This window comes from Brachionichthys hirsutus, chromosome 16 (genome assembly GCF_040956055.1).
Source record: "Brachionichthys hirsutus isolate HB-005 chromosome 16, CSIRO-AGI_Bhir_v1, whole genome shotgun sequence".
In the NCBI taxonomy this organism is placed as follows: domain Eukaryota; kingdom Metazoa; phylum Chordata; class Actinopteri; order Lophiiformes; family Brachionichthyidae; genus Brachionichthys; species Brachionichthys hirsutus.
In genome coordinates, this window is record NC_090912.1 from 4,773,527 (window position 1) to 4,797,931 (window position 24,405).

A 24,405-nucleotide genomic window follows, 5' to 3' on the forward strand; every position below is an offset into this window, starting at 1 on the left:
GTGTGAAGGTGTTGCTCAAGATAGCTACACAGCAGGCTAACTGAAATACGATGACTTCACCTCAACACAAGCCATGGTGCCAGGGATTTCGTAGATAGTTCCAATTTAGTGCTCCACTCCAGTCCAACGCAGCCCTGTTAGGGTCATAATAATAAAAAAAAATACCCCAATAATAACTGTAAAATAAAAATTCTGAATTATGTTATGTTCTGAATAACTTTAAATAAGGATCAAGAAAGAATATTAAAATGATCTCACCTGTACTTGTATTTCCAAAATAGAAATGTATCACACCCTGTACATACATTTATGAAAACCAGTAAGGATATTATTATATACTGTACATTTGCACGCATGCCTAAATGATCGTCCTGCAAATACTCATAACTTCCTCCTCATTATTGCTGCATGGGCGTGAAGACGGAAAGATCAATTCATGTGCTAATAGACCAAGTAGATCTTGTCAAGCTAATTGACACTGGAGACTGCAAGAAGGATCATTATTATACTAATGGACAACAGCCATTAGAGTTCCAGAGATATAATCTGTCTCCAATTAATTGCTGTTATGGGAAGAAGCCTCATCAGTGACCCTGGATCAGTCTCACTTGAGCCTCGCTGTACTAATGGAAAAAAAAGGCTTGGGATGTATTTTGCCATTTTGCTGCTGAAATAAATAAAGAATAAATTGTGAATATAAAATAGATGATTACTGGCATACTACAGCACCACCGATTAATATTTTCAGTGCAGTATAAGAAGCTAAATTATATAGGAAATAGAGAATAAATAGAGTCTGTATATGCTATCAAACATTAGCCCTCAGGGGTGTGTGACAGATCGATAGGAGGAAGGGTTAGGGTTGGATCTGCACTTACAGGAAAGGACACTGACATGAAATGGTACCCCAACACCATTTACTTTATCTAACCTTTAAGTGCAATAAAAATGTGAAGTTTCCTTTAATAAAACTCAGCTTTGCCATTTCCAGTTGTAACCTCCACCCAGGGCTTCCGTTCAGGGTAAGTGATTTGTCGGGACAATTATACGGTTGAGCTTCATTAGAGTCTGTCCCTGGGTTCCCCCTGTGGGTTCCTGTATTGTGCTGGACGGAGGAGGTAGCCGGTGAATGCTGGACATTTCGGCACAATTAGGTTTCCACTGCGACAGCAATGAAGAAGGTGAACATCTCCAGAGGATTAATGATTCAGAGAAAGGCTAAGAAGTAAGTGTGCGTGCATGTCTGGGGGTCCATTTAGACACTAGCAATGGTGTGTACTTCATGTAAAATTGGGTCTGTACAAGGTGACTTCTTCTACCTGCATTAAACAGAAGTGGCCGCTATAGCCAGCTCATACAACAGAGGGTAAATACATTCCTGTTTTGTACACAAGTAGAACCTAAATCAATCAGAGAGAGATAAATGTCCAGCATCATCTACTTTGATAATTACACTTTAAAGAGAACATTAAAAGTGTATTTCCTCATTTGATTTTCAGGACAAAGCTGAATACATCATAATATGGGGATTTAACAGATCCTTCATTATGAAAATGAAAGGCAAATAGGAAAAATAATTAGTTGCAACACTTTGGTCATAATATGTGTAAATTATATTCTATGCTGCCAGCAATAGTGCAATATTTACTTTTAACTGCATTAATTCAGCTCGCTTAATTTTTCAGACGCATTGGCAATCGTCTTTTGCTTTAAATTATGTCTTGGATTTTGATGATAATCTGTGACAGTAATAGATAATGTGTTTTTAATGTTTAGACCATTTTTAATGAAAGCTAATGCAACCCGAGGCCCATTTATATCAGTCACATGTTTTTTTATTTGTTTGTTTGTACCATCACCAGCATTCTTCCTGCATTTCACCTGGAACACTTTGGTAAAACTAACATGTGTCATACAAGGGGTCATAAAATAACCACCTTCCATCGCTGTCCTCCAGCCATTAGGTCTTGAGTGTTTAAGATCTAGATGAGATCCACACATAGAATCACTCCTGAAGTCATCAGTTACAATTTAAAACATTTACATAAGACAAATCATTGCACATATCGATGGCAGATAAGTAATATGAATGAGATTCTGAAGTGACTCGTGCAGATAGACTTGATGGCTTTTCAATTATGGGATAAGTCAGTGCTGGGAATTGAAGGCATATTTTTGGAGCTGAGAAATTTGACCGCATTAATAATTAAACTAAAACAAGTGAGATATTGCCAGTAGTATTATTATTTTTTATATAAATTTAAATTATTGTCAGGCCTAAACAAATGCACCAAATAAATTGTAAGATTGTGATATGCAATGATCAGGGATAATTACTCACAGTGTGACTCTACACATCTATATACTCCTTGCTTTCTGTGTTTGTCTGGCCATATAAATGTGGTAGCAAATAATCTTGTGCAGCATGGCAGCACAGTGGTTTACCATAATCCCAGGTCATTGGCATGATCCCCAGGCAAGTGTGTTGGGCTCTAATCCAAGGTCACTCTCTCAGCCACATTGGAGCTCATCATCAGGTTACATAATGCTCACTTTGGGGCAATAAGTGAATGAAAAGACTGGAATTGTGCTGTTAACATCTCATTGGTCACTTATGGTGTTCAGCATCAGCAACAAAAATGCTGCTCTGGGAAAACAAATTTCTTTTATTGTAAAGTAAATGAATAAAAGATAGAAGCAAATCTTCCTGGAGGTTTTATGACTGGAGTCAAACCACAGAGGAGAGCCTGAACCAAGATCAAAAGACTGTGTTGCAGAAATAGATGAAGATGATCTTATTATATTAGATTATATGTTTTAACACTTTTTACACTGCAAACACACAACGGAATTCCATTTACACCCTAGTACAAACAACAGCATGCATATATATGCATATTGCATTTGCATGGATGTAAATTTGTCCAGTTTAGCAGATTAAAAACCGCCAATGAAAATGAAAACGATATATTTCACCGGATTAATTTAATTTTAAGGGCTATTCCTTGTATACGTGTGAAATTTGTCAAAGAACGAACATACAACTCACTCCTTTCTCAAGAATGGATATTGATAGAGGTCATTTCCATGGGAAACAAACAAACAAAACTGTGAACATTTCCAAAAAATCAAAAAGGCACCACTCCTCCATGTATCTGATGTGTTAGCCAATTTCATTAAAAAACAAATTGTTCCGAGTTATGCTCCTAAACACCCGCACGTACACATGCACTCACACACGCACGCCCACACACACTCACACACGCATGCACACACGAGCACACATCTCTTTGTTATGATCCTTTCTTTGCTCAAAACAACAGCATGTTTGTAGCGAAAATATTCAATATCCCAGAGCCCAGAATTCCGACAATACAAACTGCTAACAGGATTGCACCCGACTAACCCCAGCGTCCTCCCAGCTCATTCAATGCGAAATTACTTTTGGGCTGATTCAGTTTTGTCTCCAATCACATATTTATGAACTGACATGTCAGCAACAGCCACACAATGCTAATGGACAGAGCCATTAGTGATGGCATGAGCATTCAAAAAAAAAGAGAGAGAGAGACAATCAAACTCTCTCTCTTTTTTTCCTGCATGTTTTATCTGTTCATGATGATTTACTGTTATTAGAGCTCTGATGTCTAAACATGACAGGTAATGAGAAACGTTGTTCATATGGAGTGCACTTTCAAAAGATGGAGAAAAAAAAAAAGATTATTCTGGGAAAATGGACTCATCACATCTGAATTATAGGCAAAGTAGTATCATGGGCCTGATAGTGTGGACTGTATGAACAAAGAGATAAACACATCTTATGTAACAAGATTCTCACACCTCACATCTAGAATAATGGAAGCACAGATACACATTATTATTTGTGAAACAACTTTGTTTAATAGGTGTTCATTTATCAATTTATTTTGAGTTGTGTTGCTGTATTCGCTCGTCATATATAATAAATGGCTGCAGAGTTTGAACAAATGCATCTTTGTCTGCTGGGAGGGAGACGGCAAACAATGAATCAAACTGCCTCCCCCAAAGCAGACTCACACCAAAATGCATGCACAAATGGACCAATGGGGGTGTCCTTGGGAAGGAGGCCACAACAGCAGCTGTGGCTCTTGTTGAAAGGATGACTCAGTCCTCCTGAAACATTTATTTCAGGAGGACTTATTTATTTTCTCCTACTTATTGAACTGATTGTGTTATCTATCTTTGAAAAGCAGGGTTAGTCACTGTCACTGTCTCAGGTGGGGTTTGAATATTGGCCGCTGTGGGTTGTGCTGAGGATTTAAATAAATAAAGTTGCATTAGATAAGTCCAGTCCACCCTGAGGATAATTCAGAGGTCCATTAATTGAGTGAGGACTCATTGATAATGGTGATGGTCCATCCTTCTGGTTGTCTGTGTAGGTTCCTCCCATCCAAGAGGCTTCTTCAGTTCAGAAACAAAGACTTCTCACAAACATACATGGATCATGTTGTCTGTATGACATCTGCCTTTACAGGAACGTTAACATGATTGATGCTCGGTTCACACTCATCATAAACTACAACCACACCGCTGCTCATCATCCACTGTTGCGGTAAACACATTTTAAAGACGAGTCATCTTACATAAACTTGCATTTTTATGATTATTTTCAAGGTAGAGATAAAAAAAAGTTCCCCGACTTGCCTTGTCTACACTTGTCACTTCATCTGTTCAGACTCAGATCAGTTGTTCTTCAGTCACAAAAGGCTCTGATGCAATATCATTCTCAAGGCTCCCTGAATGGAGAGGGTGGCGTTGAACAGCTTTCATCTGTAAATCACTCGGAGGCTCAGTTCTTCTGTGCACAAGAGCCGATCACATCACAGCCTCGCTCTGTGGTTTGTGGTGGGAAACATCAAATCTGCACAAATGGGAGAAAGGAAAAAAAAAACATCACTGACAACAGCCCCGTCTCATTAAGGCTTTGATCTGGAGCAGTCTGCAACAAATGCTGTAGCGCATGACATGCTGCCATCAGTCAGGTATTCATTATACAAAGATAATTAGGCTGATGGATTGTTGAGCTTTGATTGGGACGATGCCTTTGCCACACACATTGTTGTAAAAAAAAAAAATACACGGAAATTAAAGACATTAAAAAGACAATAACATTTGAAAGGCCCTTTTACACAGATTGATCAAAACAAAGTTGGTGCAACGACGGATTCAACGGAAAATATTTTAATGAAACAGAGCAGGATCCTCACCCTGCGGTGTAGCTGTGTTAAACATCAGGGTGTCGAGGAGGGTCGTCATTGTGTTGCTGGTGCAAGATCTCTCTAATAGTTTAATAGTCATTTAGATCTGAAACTAAAGGCTAATTCCCCTGCAGACGTGGCATTTCAGTCAATAGAAACTTGTTCCTGGCTGCAGCCCTGTGGTGACTGGTCTGGCGGTATTGTGCTGAACCGGGAAGGGGGGCGGAGAAGAGCTGGCTACTTAGGAGTGTCTGTGTTAAAAGTCCGAATAAAGCTTGTCCGGATTGAATGATCCGAAAAGTTCTATTTGTACTGAAATTAAGCATCATCATCCGAGGGCTATCACAGACACGACCCATAGCGGCAGAGACAACTGTTCCATTCCCAGAGTCACCATCTGCCCCTGCTGTCCACCTATTTACAGACACATCCAAAGCACACATTACAATGGCAGTCAGCCCCCCCCCCCCACAGCCTTAATGCCAGTAGTTCATGTGAGAGCTGGAAGATGAACAAACAAATGCCACATTAGACATAGGATCATATCTCACTCTGTGGGCTATATGGAATACAAAAGACTCTATCGCGACTCCTTTGCTCGGCTCTAACTCTTCATCCATTCCTCAGTCAATCATCATCACGCTCCTGCGCACGAAATACATGTGCAAACTGTTTTTGGATCAATTGTCCAAGTCTGTAGGTGGATGTGGATCAGGTTTCCACGTAAACTGCTGCCAGGAGCTATTTTCCCAGTGTGGAGCTCTATAGCAATGCTATTGAGTAGTTGAACAGGCACAGCCCAGTGCATGAAGAGACATTATGAGTCAATAGAATTCATCAGGCTTGCTCACGTGGCTTGCTGCACTGAAATGTTGAGGGGTGAGGGGCCACAGGTAGACTGTTTAACATTAGCTAATCTAATAATAGCTCAAATTGTGAATTAAGTTCATGGAAAATTCTGGAATAAAACAACTGGCTGATGAATTAACCAACCAAATGGCAATTCTATCACCTTAGAGCTTAGATATGAACCAGATAAGGACCTAGGAATTAAAATAATAGCCGTGTCACATCACCGTATTGGGTCAGGCGTTGTCTGGACTGTACAGCAACATTTTTCCTCTCTACTCCAGCTCTCATGTTCCGCTGCACTGCAGTACCAGCCATTCACAGAGGACTGCCTCCCTCTCCCTCTGCTCTCCCTCTTGCCCAACTGACCCTCATTATGATAGTGACCATGACTTCCATCGTTCATAATTGAACCTCCCTTGTGCTAATTTGTGCTTCAGGGGTGAATGCTCATAAATCACCTTTACTCTGTTCTCAATCCCCCAAAAGGTCCAGCCAAATGGATCCGAAGCACAGATCAGCCTTCAGACGGCAGACGACGATGGACGATTCAGTGTTTCCCACACTTTACTTGGGCAGGCGGCCCAGTCCAAAGTTTTTATCCATCCTGGAGAGAGAGAAAGAGGCATCATCCATAATGATAATGATCGCTACTCGTACCCCTCCCATCTATAGCCGGAGGGACACCAAGAGAAATAACCGGGCATGAGACCTTTCATGTGTGAGTCGGGCTGTTTATGCTGCTATTCTGTAAATGCTGACAGAACGTGGTTCATTTAAATTGGTGCCATGTTGGTTTTGATTACCATGATGGAGTGCATTGACAACGCCACGGCTCACCTGCTGTTATGGAAATAAAACTGCAGATGGGAAATTATAAATTTTAGTTTTTGTTTTATAGATGAAGAAAGTCCAAAGATCGGGCAGAGGGATAAGCAGAATGAGGGAGGGCAGGTGTGTGTGTGCGTGCGTGTGTGTGTGTGTTTGTGTGAAGAAAGAAGCCAGAAGTGGAAAGAGAACTAGACCCATGACTGTAATTCAATAAACTGTTATAGTTGTATTTTGTCCAGATCAGCCGCCACTGCGGTACTACAGCATTATTCCAGTATAACATCGCTGCGTTAAGCTTTCTCCAGGATGCTACAATGCCAACTCATTTATTACCTCTGCTCAGTGGTCAGGTTTGGATTTGTACACCATGGAGTGTCATGAAACGTGTGTGAGTGTTGGTCATGTGACAAGGGACATTCCCTTTAATCCTAGAACTAAATGCTTTTGCTCTTCTTTAACATTAACCGGCCGCTTCCCTTACACAAACGGCAATGGATGAATCCAGGTTCAGGGCGTTGCAGGTAAGACTGTAACTTACGGGGAGAAGAGACTCTGAATATAAATGTGATGCATATTCTTAGAAGAACTCTGCAGTGTCTGCACACCCGCGTTCGGGGAGGATAAGTTATGTCTGCTTTTCTCCAAAATGTCCGTGTTATTCCCCAGTAGCCCCATCGTCTCGATTCTTGTTCTGCACCATCCTTTAAACGCGAGCAGGGACCAGTTAGGACTTCATTGGTATCTGACTCATGTGAGATTGTAAAGTGCTGCCAAGAGCTGCAGTAAACAGCTATAAAAGCTTTTCAGATTGTTTAGCTTAGTACTATATACTATTGTTAAGCTTAGTACTATACACTTAGCACTAAATGCTTTGGGTTCATTTCAGGCTATCAGCTAACAATTCCCTGCAAAGGCAATCACTGTTTTTCCTTGTTCACTGTTTTACTAAATGGGAAAAGCAGACATAAATAATTTTAAATACCAACATTAACTTTCATTTTGAATTAAAATGGGAACAGCTGCAGTCCATTTACAAAAGGAACAGCAAAAATATAAAAGTCATATTTTGTCCACTTTGTTGTGACAATCCATTATCCTTATATAATAAATCAACTGCTGTTTCTCACAACAAAACAGGACAGCAGCCCGTGTAATTCATTTGGTAGCATTGAAATGTTTAATCTCACTGCAGTGTCAGTGTCACGGAAATATGCGGCTCACGGTATTAAACGGCGCCGCACAAGCCAAAACAACCCACTGAGAAAGCTGCCTGGAGCTGCAGGTATGGGTGGGTTGCATCGCTCTGCCAAGAACTCCCAGGCCTCTGGAAAACTATTCAAACTCAAATTACATTTTAGTGTCACAGCCGCATGGGTCTGAGGATGAAATTCGGTATATACAGTATCACGCGCTCTCCTCGGGTGAAACGAATGCATTTTATTGCTACGCCGACAATGAGTGTTGGATCGAGAGAAGGTTTGAGCAGCAGAAACCGAAAGGGATGTGTCTCAGGAGTGGGGGGGGGGGGGGAAGGCGAAAAGAGAGGAGAGGGTGGGCGTCTGGTTTAAATGGTCACAGGGTGAAAAGGTCACGGGCAATCCTAGCCATCATATGATGTGATCCGGATCGTATGTATACAACACACTCGCCAAATGAGAAGCTGCGTTTTGAAATCCTTCCTCTTGGATTCCAACCTATGAGATGGAACGTCTCTTTCTGGGCTCGGGTTCTTACGGAATGCCTCTCCCTACTCAATAATGCTGTGTTAGGCTGGAGCCTTTGATCTCTGATTGGCAGAGATGGGAATCTAAATGTAAGAATGTTTGATCGAGACACAGGAGCTTCCTTTATTGCTGATCCATTTGATCACAAAGAGGCAACGGACGGTCAGCTTGTGACATTCCGTGATGACATCCACTCCACAAGACTGTGGACAAGTTGTGCTAAAAAGATGTTGATTTATTGTCCATTTATCATTTTGATGCTGAGTCATCACACTTTACGGCGGTTGTGAACGACTCAGACGGCTCAAGAAAGTAAGCGCACAGGCTTAAGGTCATCTTCTCATCTCCCATTGCTCCTAATAAATTATACAAGTGATGCACCACAACAGGCTTTCTCAGCCGGAGTTGGCATTATTCACTGTCCTAAATCAAAGAAATATTTCAATTAGGCAAATAAAATAACTGAAAAATATGACATTTGCAGTTATTCAAAGGTTGCGCCATGCAGTGAGTCGAAATCCGGATTTTAAACTCGTCAAGAAGAGAAGATTTAAAAAGAAAAGAATAAAGAAATAGCTTTTTGCCACAGTGATTCTAACAAAACTTTTAAGTGGAGCGTGAAAATAAATGTGAGAAAAGCACTGCAGTATAAAACTTTTCACAGCCTTCCTCATCATTGTTCATAAAATTTAACACATTTACAGGCTAGAAATCCTCAGAATTTAGTCATCCTGTCATACCATGGTTCAGAATACTCAAACTTAGGGAGACATAAACAATGGCAGATGCAAAGCTCTGCAGGATTCCTTGATGACACACATCGAACTGTACAAAAGCACCGACTCCACACATGGTGACACCCACACCCACACACACACATCCACTGTCTGAGCAGCCAGGGGGAGCCAAGTTAGAGCCTAAACTCATTTAATAAGCAAACATTTTGTGCTCAAGCACAAAGCATTTGCTAGCAGTAAGCAGCAACGTCTAATGAATACATAGTTTGTTTGTTTTTCCAATTATTGCATTTCATAGACATGATGCCTCTGAATTTCCTACTGTTTTAATTGATGGAATATATCAGAAATGTAGCCATCTTGTCAGCTTGCCTTGACTTGGATCCATCATTCCGATTAAAATTTACAAATCGACCAGCCACCGTCAGCTGGCTGTAAAAATTGGATGTCAATCTCAACAAAAGTTGTTATGACACATGCAGAGTGATCGTTTTAAAGTAAAGACAAGCCAGCGGAGAAAGAACAGACAGGCTCAAGTCTGTCACCATAGAGAACTGTCCCTTATTTAAAGGTTACCCATCACAGCTCGACGTCTTTTATACACTTATAGCCCCAATGGCTCCTTGTAAAAATGACTTTATTAAGACGTGAAGATAATGATCAAGCTACAGCATCTTTACTCCACTCTGATGGTGGTCTGTGCATTTAACTGGGAACTGCTTCACCCAAAGAGGCCATACATCTCATCAGTGTTTAGCCCATTGATGGATTTCTGTCAGGCACACTCGGCTTGAGAGTTTTTATCTGTTTTAAAAGCAGGTAGAATGTTTCACCCTTTTGGACATGACACCATGGCCATTGTAATTTGGCATGTTTGATTAAATAAGGTAGTCTCGGTTAGTGAACTGGCGATGGATGACCTGAGTGTGAAGTGAAGTAATGCGTGAAGTGATTGTAGTATAAAACAAAACGCTTGTCTGGGAGGTCCAGTCTCTCGTTCCAGGAAAAGAAGAAGACTGGGAAGGGAGTCCAACGAGACACCTAAGACCACCCGCAAGGAGTTAAACGCTCCAGTGGCTCAGATGGGAGAGACAATAGAGAATTCCCCGCTGGACCGGCGACGTCATGCGTGTTAATCATTTTGACAGAAGGTTGGTTTGTATATCTCTCTCGAGGTGTTAATGATCCATTGAACAAAAGGTACAGACGGGATGCTGCGATGCCAAGTGGCACAAGATTGGGATTCAAAGAATTTCATCCACACAGGATTGTGTATCTTCACGCAACAAGTATGTAATAGGCTTAACAGATCACAGCTGAAAGATCCTTGGTCCAGAGCCTAACTTGAAGGCAATTAAAAGCCACAGTGCCTTTAAAGCGCACAGCAGGAGACGAGATGAGGGTGGAGTGTTGCTGTAAGGCCTTTGTCACCGCCGCACATTCCCGGTCAGCCTTGTGGGACTGTGCAAAGGGGAGACTGTTTATTTCAATATCCAAACAAGGGATTAAGAATTTTTGAAGGAAAAAAAAAAAAAAACCGTGGCTAACACAACAGTCTATAGTCATTGTGGGCCTGACAAGTGATGCTTCCCCACAGGCACATACAATAGGCAGACCTGTCATGGATCATATCTCATTTCTCCTGCCTGTCAAAGCCGTTTCTTTCAACTATCCAGCAGGAAGGTCAAAAACATTTCCTCCATATGCATGTTGGAAAAACGGGTCCTTAATAGATGCCAAAAAAGTGTGTGTGGATTTTTGAAGGCGATGTAACCTCAGCCGATAAGCGGGAAGAAACCAGCTGTCAACTAATCAGCTCAATGCGTGTGTGTGTGTGTGTGTGTGGTGATGTGTAAAAGGGTGCTGATTGTTGTCTTGTGTTACCTTTGGATATAATATATACGCTAAGCTAATCAGCTGCACTGCATCCTTGCATCAAACAGACAAACGTGTTATTAATCTCATTAGCTATAGCTCTCCTCCATAGTAGCATCCTCCCACCTTCTGTCATTGGTCATGATTCAGACTTTAACATGGGCCATACCATAAAGCAACCTGGCTATACAGAGGCTTTCATTTGGACCGGCCGGCCTCTCCTCCACCAGATTTATTGTATTGTATGTAACCAGATGCATCAGAATTGCGATGATCTTACTGTCACCAGAGAATAGAGGCTTCTCATCATGGCGACAAAAGTTTGTTTTAATGTACACAGTGCATTGAAAGCAGGTAGGTTCATGCTGTCGTGCGTGCATGTGCCTCGGGAACACTTACGGGCCGGGCTTACAGTAACTACCTCATAATGCATGAGACTGAAAGAGAGAACAGAAACACACACAGCACTTTGGCTTCTTCTTCACTGCAAGGGATAAAATAACAAGAGTCACAGACGGGCCTTGTTCTGAGGCGTGTCATAAACAAATACAAATACAAAAAACAGCCTGAAGCCCCCCGAGGACAGTAAAGGAAAGTAATGTTTGGTCTCGAAAATGAACACCTTTTGATTAATGGTCAAATAGATTGAATAGAAAAATAATATGACTGACAGTGAAAATGTATTCAGCAAAACTATAAAGCGTGATCCTGTTCCAGTTTTGTCCTGAACTGCAAAGGTTGTGGGTCACGTGTGCTACTTGCATTGACGATATCACTTTGGGTTTTCATTTTAATGGGATACTAGAACATGGTGGCATTTTTTTTTAACAATTTAACTATAGGTTCACACTGTGGGAAAAGCACAGGTTCAATTAATAACATTAACAAGGACCGTTAATGGATCATTAATCAGGCTTTCAGTGCAACCACAAGCTAAATAGCTAAAAAAGCTCTGGAACTACTGAGGCCAATTAGAGCATTAGAGCCCTCATTAGTGCTGATAATTATTTCTGCACCTTGCCTCCTGTCAGAATGGCTGACAAGAAAAAAACATATTTTGTCTTGTGTGAAAACATCGTAGGGAAGTCAAATTAATTTCAAAGTAATAAAGATACACTAGAGCAAAAGCAGCGGTGCAATGTCACCGTGTTTTTAGTAGAGTAACAAAAAATGAAATTCTCATGACAGAAAACAGCTGCTAACCTTGTCTGAGCTGAAGTTATAACCTCTAAGTTAGTATGGAGATGTGAATTTTGAATTGGTTAACATTAAATTAGACATTAAAAAAATGGTTTATCTGTTTCCTGACAACACTTATCAATGTCATTGACACTTTCCCGCATTTGAGTTAGATCCAGTATTCTATCTATGAACAATAAGAATATATATATATATAGATGTGTTATATATAGATCTGAACCAACTGTAACATTTCAGAAGGGCAGGCCAGTATTGACTTCTAGAGTATAGAGGTCATGTAGAGTGAGAGGAATGGAAATGTCATCCTGGAGAAGTGTTGGAAGATGGTTAACAAAAACATTCGACTTAAGCAGAACCTCGGCCGTCTTGCAGATAAAGCCATTGCTCAGAAATTGGCCTAAATTGAAGCTAGATTGATGATCTCTCTTGACGCAGAGAAAATCAATGCTAGAAGATATGAGAGCAGGTCTGAAGCGTCAGAGATAAGCAGAGGCGACTGTATCTATTTGTTTGTGGACATACCAATCAGCCCTGGTAGAACATCGAGTTAGAAAATTAATTTCAGCCCAGCCAATGGGAGATTAGTGGAAAAAGACAGGTCTTCAAATCAGATGGTGGAAGTATGAAACATTTGCTGTTTTTCAGGTTTTGCATGTCACAATAAAATAATAAAAATAAAAAAATGCCTGGATTCGAGCTGCCAAAAAAATCCAGCCTCTCTTCCAGTGCGACACGCCTCTTAAAGATAATTCCGAGCACACTTATCCAGAGCTCTCGTTTCCGATTAGTATGAAGGTCAGAAATGTCAGAGGGGAAACAAATGAAACACAAGAGTTAATGAGAATCTCAGCTGCATTGACTCACTCACTTTATGTTTGACAGGACTTTCCTGCTGTGATCAAATCAAATTAGAGCAAAAGCCATTTCGGTGCAGCCATCGATAGGTTGAGTTGATCGATGGGAAGACATAGTTTGGCTTGCTCACATTACATTTTAGGTCCTATTCTCATTCAACCTTGGCTTCAGAGGAGTGTGTCAACACAGGAAAAAGACACAAGCTGAACATCAGCCCCATGAGAGGAGATGATTCATTATTATATTCCCGGTGCAGGATGGGATGTTTCTGCACCAAGAGGTTGGAGTCTATCCCAGCATCATATTATCATTGAGGTCCTCATTTGTCTCATTGTCTGCTGCTCTCTGAAAATGAGTTAGGAGATCTAGATTTTTCTTTTTCTTTTTTTTAGCATTAAAACTGGGATTTCAATTTGATTGGCTCTCCATCTCTGGCCAGCTAGAAGCGTATGAGCAGGTGTGTTTCCTTTGAGACGTTTTAAAAAATAATCTAAAGTTCTGCTACATATCCACAATCTCAGTGCACGCAAAGAATAACAGCGCTGACATGTCAAAACACTGCAAACGTGCCAGAGATTAATATCAGTTCTCCTGAGAGATTTCCTCGTGAGTGACAGTCCTAAACTGCACCGAAAAATGTTGCGTCTAGACAGAAATATCACTGTCACCGTGGATTGCTGTCATTTTAAGCGATCACTGCCAAAACCTTTCCGTTTATACATGCTATCTGTATGATTAACAATGAAATGTTGTTAGCTGAAGTACAGTAAAGTCCATTGAAGAAGCCCCTCAGCTCAACAGCTTGTGGGCGTGTCACAAAATGGACTTCTTATTTCATGATTAATGCACTAACCCTGTTAAGTTATTAGTAACTACGGTTCTCCAGAGATGCCTGATTGCATCATCATCACACATCCAGTGACGATAAACACTTTTGTTTATGTCCAAATTGATCCCTTTAGGCTGAAGTGAAGGGTGAAAGACATACCCGTTGTCTGTTAACGGCCCATCAAGACGGATGCCTAATTACTCTGGCAGCTTTTCTCTTGAGACATTATGACAATCACATTTGTGATTCTGAGTGAAATAGCGCAACAACTATTGGCTGGCTTGCCGTAAAATATTTTGGGCAGGCGTTCATGTTTCCCTCCGGATGGATGGGAGCTGTAACAACCTCAGTGTTCCCTTTGCTTTTCATCAAGCTATTACGGCTGCAGATCAAGCTGCAGCTTACATCCGTGGCGGGGAGGACATTGAAAGAATTCTAAAAGCTATGAAGTGACATTGAAGATGTAATGTTATATCTTCAATATCTTCAACAGCTTCAAGGTGGGGAGTCATCAATAGAGCCACCAATTCCCAAATTGTCACCAAATTGTAAAAAAATAAATAAATAAAGTTCCGTCTCCCCATCTATTTTTGAGTTATGATGTTGCATAATATCAAAAAGATATTTTGCAAAAAATGATTTTGTTTTCAGTCTGAAACTGACCACTGAATCTTTGCATGTGAAAAGCAAATTCATTATAATTATTCAACCTTCTGCCATGATATTATAATCAGTTCATCCTTTAATCTAGATTAATGTTTTTCCCAAATCTTCAGTAGTTTGGGACAAACAAAATGCCAAATAAAACAGACTTACTAACAACCCCCCCAAAATAAATCATGCTACAGCACAGAGGAACACCAATATATGAAATATAATGGTTTTAGGAAACATCGAACATCGGGCCTATTCTCATGGCTACATCATGTTTAGTGATCATGAGCAAATGCCAGAGACATTTTAGACCAAGTCCGTCTTCAGGTTTGGGTTGAAGCTTTCACGGCTGCATAACTTCATATTGGTCATTGTTTGTGCGTTCTCAGTAACACACATGCAAAATACTTCCTCAGTGCTTATTGGCTCAGCCCTCCCTCACAAGCTTTTTGTCAGATCAACTAAAAAGTGGGCTTGCACTGTTAGGAAATTTGAGTTGCTCAACAAACAATCTTATGTCAATAAAATGATTCTGTCTTCAATCACATTGATGCTCAAATATAAAAAAGGTTTTCAGAGCAAATTACACATTTTATTGGAAAGAGGTGATGCTGTTTATGTGGACAGCGTGTGTGTATGGGGAGGTCATTAACAGCAAGATGGGTAATTCCAGTAAATAGCTTCTGGCAAAATCTGTTCACTTCCTCTTTCTAACGGCCCTGCAGTGCCAGCAGGAAGCCAGGTTCTCATTGGATTAACCCTCCAAAAACACACTTCACTTGACTGAACAGCAACATGACAAAAGTTTGCAAACCATAAAAATTAAAATATAACACAGGAAAATTTAATTAAGCTTTAAGCTGGAAGCAACTGATAGGTTTATGGAAATTAAAGTTTTATGTAAATCAGTTGTCTGACTGGCCCCGTGCCAGATCACAAGAGGCTGCACCACTTTGAATTTAAATTAGCTGCATCAGAAAACCCAGTGTCTAACAAGGCTAAATAAAAAAAAAAAACATTACATGAAATCTGAACATTGTAAAGCACATTATACAGGATACTTCATACTATTTCCTCACCTTAAACATCTCACATATAATGCTGTAAAAATTCAACCCAGCTCTGGGATTATTTAATCACCGCACTGCTACAGCTCTGCTTCTTCAATATTTTTTCTTCTCAAATCTACAAAAACACACACTTTAATGTTACAACATTATCAATACTTTATTTAAACAATTCAGTAAACAAACCGGCGTATAGCATACTGCAGCTTTCAGCAGTTTCAGTTACAGAGTACACTGACATCCAGTGGCCATCGATTGTCTTACACACATACTTTTCAAATTCTAACATTTAATCTTTAATATATATCATTTACAGTTTTATACTATGCACTGTTATTCTAACAAAATAAAAAAACATGTGTCATCATTTACACTTGAAATCATTAATTTATAGAAACATAGATCAGTTAAAACATATGAATACACTGAAATAATAATATTCACATTATTTCCATGACATGGACCTCACTTCACTTGTCAGTCAATTGTAATTGAAGCGATTGAGTAAGAAAGCTGCCATTCATGGCCCGACGCACGGATTAAGGTTCCAGGTCGCTGCTGTCTTTGACACCCACTGAGCCGACGCTACCTTGAGATGGTGGAGCTGGCGTGTGATTGGCCGGAGGATGTCGTGGCAGCACTGAGCTGTGAGAATCCACTATGACTAGACTCCAGACTGGTCATTGATCCCCTATAATTAACAATGGCAGAAAATAAGTGTTAATGCTCACACATGATTCAAGATGGCAACCCAATGTAAAAACAGACATATTGTGTAAAAATGTACATTGCTGACAAAAAGTATGTAAAACAAGCAGAGACAAATCCCAGTAATATCACAGCACTTGTTTTCGATACGCCCACACACTGTAGCTGCAGCGTATTAAAAAGAAAACATGCCCTGGCAAGACGACAAAGAATCTGAGTAGAATAATTAAACTGACCTGAAGTCATGAGAAGCCAGCACCTCTGTGTAGTACATAATCTTACACTTGTGGGAGGAGACCTGCAGCGAGGCCAGCACATCATCAACGCGGGGCAGGCTGGAGGCGGCGCAGGCCGGGTAGCTGTGGAAACGCCACTGGAGGATGTAAAAGCCTGGCCAGCGGGTTACGTGGGAACCCTGGTGGAAGGGAGGAGAGCAACAAGATCAATGTTACGGCAGAATGTACAACAACCGACCAGGTTTAGTTTGCCATGTTCTCTCTGACCTGTACACTCTCTCCCTCCCTGCAGGTGAGAGCTTTCTCCACCATGCTGTAGTCCTTCCCCAGCAACCAGTTCCTGTCTATCAGCTGAGTATTAACGGCCCCGAGAGACGTGATTCCATGGGCTCCCAGGGTGTCTTTCTTAGGAGGCTGTGGGGCCCTCTTGGAATGATAGATGCTGAAAATCACATCTCCTTTAGATACGTCAAAGTCCCAGTTGATGACAGAGGAGGCTTCTGTGATCTCAATCAGCATCTGCAGGAGGATGTAAGAATAATGGAGACGGGGAAAAGCAGACAACAGGCCATTAATTATGTTCCTCTTTCACTGCAAGCCTGAAATGCACATTTATCCCAGCAGGTGGCAGTGTAATCCACATAATAAAATTAAGATTTTAATCATTTACTAGTAATAAAAAAAAATAAAGCGTTGATTATTGATGCATGAAGATACAGGAGCTGAATTAAAAGCAGAGGCTGTACCTCATATGGGGCACCTTTGAAAATGCTGGCGCTCTTATAGATCGAGTCAGTCAACAGGCGGTTTTCCTCACTCTCCAGCACTTCTGCTGTTCTGTAAAGAGATTTGGGGACCATGCCTCCATCAGGGATGTCACACTAGAGAGGACAGGAGAAAGAAAAAAAGTTGTGCTAATGTCCTACAGGACAAAATATTTGGGAATGATATCACATAGGTTGTGATCCTGCAGACTAGTCCTCACCATGCAGTCTCCTCCCAGGAAGTCAGGGATTATTTCTTTGTTAATGTAGTCAACTAGTCCTCCCGGGCCCTGGTAGCTATTTCCAGCATAAACAAGGAACTTCTTCCGGGTGTTCTCATCAATCAAGGGGCTGACCTGGAAAATAACAAAAATAAAATACACAGAGAATCAGCCAGAAAATTTCACTGTGAAGGAATATTTGAATTATTCAGGTTCAGAGAATAAGCAGGCTGGTGTGTTTAGACTTTATCATCACAGAAGCCGAGTGCTTCTCATAATTTTATTTTCTATTTTTTGTTGATTATGCGTCTCAGACATCTTCCTTTTCTTTTCTATGTTTTTGATTTGATTTCATATTATGTTTTCCTTGTTTTAATCCTCCTGATTTCTTTGCTTCCAGTCTCTTATGAACTGCGTCACAGCATATTGCTGTGGGTACGATCTAATCTCTCCCACAAGTATCTGCATATTTCATGGCTGCAATTATCATCTGCCTCTTTCTTCTTTGTTCATCATTTACTCATATTGCAGCCAGTCATTAAAATTCCTCTGCAGCATCAGTGTCTGTGCTGCAAAGAAAAGTGAGCTTGGGGAGGGGGGGGGGGGGGGGGAAGTAAAAAATGTTCTTCCACAATCAGATGATTGATTAAAGTCGCATTTACGGCTGCATGTAAAATCTGAAGGATTTATTCTCACCAGGGTCCAGAGCACTGGAAACACTCTGGGTGCCCTCAATATGAGGAGGCGACCCAGAGTCTCGGGATAGTTGGCCTCCACCACCTCGATGATTCTCAGGAGAGCCTTCACGCCTGGCTTCCACAAGTGACGCATGTTGAGACCCTCTAAATCCACCAGGCAGGTCCAGCAGCTGGTGCATTGACATGAGACATTCATTATATGGCCCAATCCCAACCCCCCCCCCCCCCCCCCCCCCATGAATTAACATGAATGTACCTGATGGGGCAGCCGAAGACTTTGGTGTTTTCTTGACAACGCTGCAGTCCTTCTTCGTTGATCAACAGGACCTGAGTTCCAGAAGAAGCGTTCATGCAACTGGAGATATTCCAAATTATGTGAATTATGGTTTATTCTGAGTGCGTTCATGTCACCTGTCTCAGTAGCACCTCCTCTCCCAGTGCTCTCACCAACCCCTTTGTGTCCATTTGTCCAAGGCGCAAGACGTACAGAGGGCGGCCATCTAAACCCCCGACACGCACATGCATGTACAGAAACACAGCTTGTGAGCGCAGAGAGACTCAAATCCTTTTTACAGAGCCCCTGCGTGTACATAAATCTGGTGTTTACTGCTCCAAGAGGCATTCATTTAGCGCGTAAACGTTCAAAAGTCACTCTAGCCAGATGAATCAGCTGCATCAGCAGTGACTCATTTACATGGGAGCTGCGACAGATGGTGCTCAGACTGTACCGTCAATAATTAACAGGCTGTTACAACCCCTGTGGACTTAAATACAGATGACTGAACTGTTGCCGCCTCTTTATGTTCACATTCACTGATGTACTTTTAACCTTCGCTGCACGGGACAGCTAGAACTGTTAAGGGCGGATGTAAAGTGGAAATGCGATCAACTCAAGGTGGAACAGGTCTGCTGCCGTCTTCAGGGTACCTCTGTCGTGGTGGTGCCAGCCTCCGGTGTAGTAGTCCTGAAGCAGCTGAGGGCGTTCCCATGTGTCCAACAGGAAATCGACCTGGTGCTGTTTCCTCCACGTCAGCGACTGGCACAAGAACTCCCGGGCCTTATCAAGGTTGAAATCTCTGGCTCTCAGAAAACGCAACGCATGCTGATCCTTTGGAATCTGTGAAACGACAAAACAGGGGTCAAAACCGCCTATGCAAATATCTCACTTGAAAAATATTGGCAAATGATTCATCAGTAAAAGAAATGCGCGTTTGTTAAGTGCAATGTACATTAAATAAGCAAAACTTTGAGATATTATTTTGAAGAGCTGAGCAGAAATCTTGAGCTTTGCGTCTAAATATAATTGTGCACTTTGCGTAATTGCACAAACTTCTCTGCAGTGAAAGGAAGCGGCGCTCATGTTTATGTGACCTTGCCCTTCTGGTTTTCCTGGAGCCAATGGCGCAGGCGAATAAGACAGCTCTCCTGCAGAGGCGTCAAATCACCTAGGTAACGTCTAATGTAGTCAGCATCCAGTTTGTCTGCAGGCCATAAACATGTACAGTATAAATTTTTATCACAAACCAGAGAGAGACAGCAAGAGCTGAACATCTTCCACATATAATTGTGACGAGACAGCGAACACCGACCATCTGGAGAGCCGACCGGAAGCTCCGTCGGAGAGTCTTTACTGGAAGGCCTGTTCTTAGCCGCCTTGCCTGGGCTGGCTCTGGGAGCGGTGGGGGGCATCAGCTTCAGCTTGGACGTGTCAGAGGTGACAGGTGGTGTCCAGCGAGGCATGCGAGTTACACCTTCTTCCTCCAGCTCTCTGAGGTAGTAATCAATAATTTCTTTGCCCTAAAACACAAGAAGGAGCCATCATTAATGCATATACAGCTGAAGCGAGAACAGTCCTGCTCAACGGAAAGCAAGCGTGATGTATAATTCAGTTCAAAGATGCGAACCTTCTTAATGCTGCTAGCGTACTGCTTCATTGCTAGCTTCTCTGCTGTGCTCTCAAAGCCGAAGAAGGACTTTATATCCAGACTAGCAATCTGTTCAAAGCAGGTCCAGTCTTCATTCTCTGGATGAACCTGCAGAGGTTTTGTTGTGGAAAATCAGGTGGGCTGTCAAACTTTGACAACACAAAACAATTTCTGTTTCCCGTTCTTTAGGCATGAAATGTCCTCCGTGGATCCACAGGAGAGTCGTGGGAGGTCAGGTGCATTGTTGATTCAGAGCTATTTCTTTTATTAAATATATTGGTACACGTTCTCACATGGATTAAACGGGACATATGAGTGGTCGACGGTAGGGTCAGAGGGTTGACCTGCCAGTGAACACACACACCCACGTCTCCAAGCAACGTGACTGGGAATGCTTTTTAAAGGGAATGCGAGATGACACTGGTTTGACACCTCTGCATTTTGCCCCATTCTTTGGAACCAGATTATGAACCGTCTGTCTATCATGAGGGACTATAGCAAGCCCTGTATTAATTTAGATTTAAACCACGTTTTAGATTAGATTAATTATTCATTCTCTTAATTGAAAGCCAGACTTTTACAGGGATGCAATGACACAGCAGAAGGGATGTTGTTTATGAGTGTATTGCCGAAACGCTAGCACAAGTTCGATAAAAGAAAAAAGTAATAAAGCTTTTATAGATCACCGTGTAGTTGCAGCACTCGCAGACAATGACTCTGCTGGAAAAGGTCTCGTTGCGGACCTCGATGTGGAGCGTCCTGTCTCTGCGATTCAGAGTGTTCTTCTGGATAAAGTAGAGGTAGTCTACGCCGGCAATCTGCACGCAGAAATCAACAAAAATTTAATTATGAGATCTACATTTCAAAGAAAAGGTTTTTCCACAATGATTCATTCTGATGCATCATTGTCACAAAATACATTTTCACTCAGTCTTGGCAAATCTTCTTAATTTGTTTGTTCAAAAACGAATAATCTGAGAACATCCATTTATTCTGTGAGCGTTTTCTCTACAGGTCAGAGGAAAGTTACCCGTTTGAGGAGCCGTGGGGCATCGATGTCAATCATGCAGCGCCTCTCAGTGACTAGCGTGGATCCATCCTTGCTTTGGGTCTCACTGATGACCTCACTGCCTACAAACACTGGAATCAGGGGGCATTTAGGAAACCTCCTCATATAGGCCTGAGAGGAGGAAACACCATGACACAGAAATGAATGCAAAAAAATAACGGAAAAAGTATCAGAAAAATACATTCCAGTTAATTTGGTTTTGATATCGGTATATTATAATGTTATAAAGTGGCCTGACTGTTCATTCAGTCCCACCTGAGGCTTTTTGTCCTGCCCGCTTTGAAGCGGCACTGAAAATAGTGAAAAGTAGTGCAGCATGTGATTTAGAGCAGAGACTTTAATTTTTTTAATGAAGGTGTATTAACCTCTTACAGTTTATACAAATTGCCGTTTAAACCGGGATGTTTCTGAAGCCTGGAGCTTTGTGGCAGCTTTTACAAGCAGGGATTGCTCTGTGTTTTACTGCCCACATCTGTCCAGGCCAGTTTCTCCAGGGCTCGCCTGTCAATATTGATGGAGTCGATGGGAACCTCTAAAGCAACCCTTAGTCTGAGAAACGAGAAGCATGATGGTTTCTTAATTACAAACTAGTGTAAATAAACTTCCTGTTTATTGTTTAAGCCTGGGACAAAGCGATTTGCTAATCCAGTTCGATACCCCGAGCTTTAGACACGGCTAGCAGTAGCTACCCGAGCTGGTCTGCGCAAAGGATGTGGAAAGTGTTTAGAATAAAAACTAAATATCCCATTAAATAGAAAACTGAATGTTACAAATAAAAGAATATTCAGCTGTACACACTTTCAGTAAAACACACACACACACACACACACACACACACATATCACTTATTGATTAGGCACAACATACAGCTAATTACTGTTAACTAAGCGAACAAGGCAGCACTGACAGGAGATGCATTCGACAGACTGTGCAACAAAATCACGTCTCACTGATTGCAGAATTGACATGTTTGTTTTAATCCTCTCAGAGCTACAAAGACAGAAACAGAACGAGAGTGTAAAATATAAAAAGCTGAGCAGAAAGTTTGACTGGAGCCTTCAAAGGCCCGAAGAGATTTTGTCAAACTTCAGAGAATGGGATGTTTCAACCCTCATGTTTCATAACAGTGAGTCAGTAACACAAAAACGACTGTGCGGTAAATGTTTAATGATCTCCTGAGGTAACACCGGTGGCAATGCAGTTCTTCTGGTGTCAATCACGCACAGGTAAGCTTGGTGTGTGTCCAGTTCTCTGCAAATACCGAGTCATGAAACGGCCAGTGTCGACGTCACTGGTGGTTAAACATCCGCTAACATCCCGACTGCTGATGAGGACAGTTATCTGGAGTAATAACCTGCAGCATCAGCCGGGGGACTAATGAAGAAGCCCTGAGATGAATGGCAGCGGAGGAGGCGGACTATTCACTCGATTTTCTCCTTTATGCTCCTGAAAGTCTGGTTATTTTCATCAGGGCTGTGATTTACTTTTCACAAAAGACCAATTTCTGAAATCCTTTTCAGTGCAATGTTTTTTTTTTAAAGCAGTGTTTCATGGGAAATTAGATTTGTGAAGGCGCTGACTCGGAGCATTTGGGTAAAGAAGTTATAGTCCAGAGTGCAAAGTGTCACTGCAGCATCGCAGGCTTTACAGTCTCTGAGGATATTGCACAAGTCTTTGGCTTAATGTGTAACTACAGGGAAGAAGAAATAGTGAAAGTGGGTGAAAACAGGCAGAAATGCACACAAGTATGTTATTTTTGTCCTACTTTCCCTGTTCTTACATGAGCTGAAAGCTTCAGACAGACGTTGCAGATGAAGAGGAGCGGCATATCAGTACAATAAGATGATTTGAACTCAAGGGAACGCAGTCGTATGGAGAATAAATGTTTAGAAACTGAGATTGCTACTGCTATTTTAGTGGCTTGCTCTGGTTGAAATCCGAAGTCCTGAAATCTAAATGTTTTGACAACTACACTGATGAAGTTAGAAGAGCGATCAGCCAAGGAATTCAAGATATGCTCTTTTTTTTGAGAATGAGGAAATCAGCAGCAATAAAATAAAGACTTTATCTATGTGTCATATTAAAGGGGAATGAAACAAATAATTGTGTAAGAAAGGCAGATGCTTTAAAAACATTGATTCATCAATAATCTGCCCAAAGAGTCGACATCTAGAAAAACAAAGTAACGTGTTCTGCTGAAGAAATCGAGTGTGAGGAGCAGCTTTGTCACAGACTGTTCTCCTGCAGATTATTCCTTTTACATTAGCCTCAGGAGAGACATGCATCAAGATCAAGGTCTAATTTTACATTGTGCATTATTTTAATATGAACTTTTCAATTAGAGCAGAAGCTAAATGTGTTAAAGAAGCGCACGAATGAAAGCCAAGCTGGAGAGAGCTTAACAACTGAACACCTCCGGTCACCCTGTTCATTTAAGTAGTGCCCATTCGCTTGAGTTATCATTTGTCTTTTTAATAGCATTGGATGAACACACTACTCACCGCCATTATTAACTCAAATGGATGCGTGTAGACCCGAACAGGGGACTGGTACTCCTGCACCATTGTTGACTCTGGTCAAACATGGCAACAACACACTCTTTAAAATACAAGGCAGCAATTATTTTACTGTGCGCTTAGTACTCCGCCCCCCAGTCTGACCACCCGGAAGTCAAAGGGAACGCTCCTCCGCAGAGCACAGTACAGCTGGAGGCGCTTACATCATCCCTCATTTTTGTCCACAAGATGGCTCTGAAACTGTCAGATACAGATGAAACGTGCATATGAGGCGATGTTCCGCCAATAATTAGTTTTATACTTTAAGATGGATTTTTTTTGTATATACTGTATATATATTCAACAAGAAATCTTCTTCCTTTCTCTGAGCAGATGAGTTGTTGCTTTCACATATAGGATATAACAGTTGT

General features: G+C 41.4%; 1 protein-coding gene across 1 annotated transcript; it reads right to left on the reverse strand.

Moving 5' to 3' along the window:
• Nucleotides 1-16,443: 16,443 nt before the first annotated feature.
• On the reverse strand, nt 16,444-24,043 carry LOC137905589 (SEC14-like protein 1). The gene is made up of 15 exons (XM_068749835.1): nt 23,981-24,043; nt 21,441-21,590; nt 21,097-21,228; nt 20,390-20,518; nt 20,075-20,282; nt 19,857-19,966; nt 19,413-19,602; nt 18,897-18,985; nt 18,742-18,812; nt 18,484-18,655; nt 17,788-17,922; nt 17,549-17,683; nt 17,070-17,321; nt 16,803-16,981; nt 16,444-16,549 (listed from the first exon to the last, which is right to left on the reverse strand). Exons 1-15 carry the CDS (start codon nt 24,041-24,043, stop codon nt 16,444-16,446), a joined length of 2,121 nt encoding a protein of 706 aa, XP_068605936.1.
• Nucleotides 24,044-24,405: the final 362 nt, after the last annotated feature.

Coding starts and splice junctions, on each gene's coding strand:
- LOC137905589 (XM_068749835.1), bottom strand. CDS start 24,043: ATGGTGCAGGAGTACCAGTCCCCTGTTCGGGTCTACACGCATCCATTT. Junction 18,656..18,741: donor GTCTTCGGCTGCCCCATCAG/GTACATTCATGT, acceptor TCAATGCACCAG/CTGCTGGACCTGCCTGGTGG. Junction 16,982..17,069: donor GGGAGGGAGAGAGTGTACAG/GTCAGAGAGAAC, acceptor CCCTTCCACCAG/GGTTCCCACGTAACCCGCTG.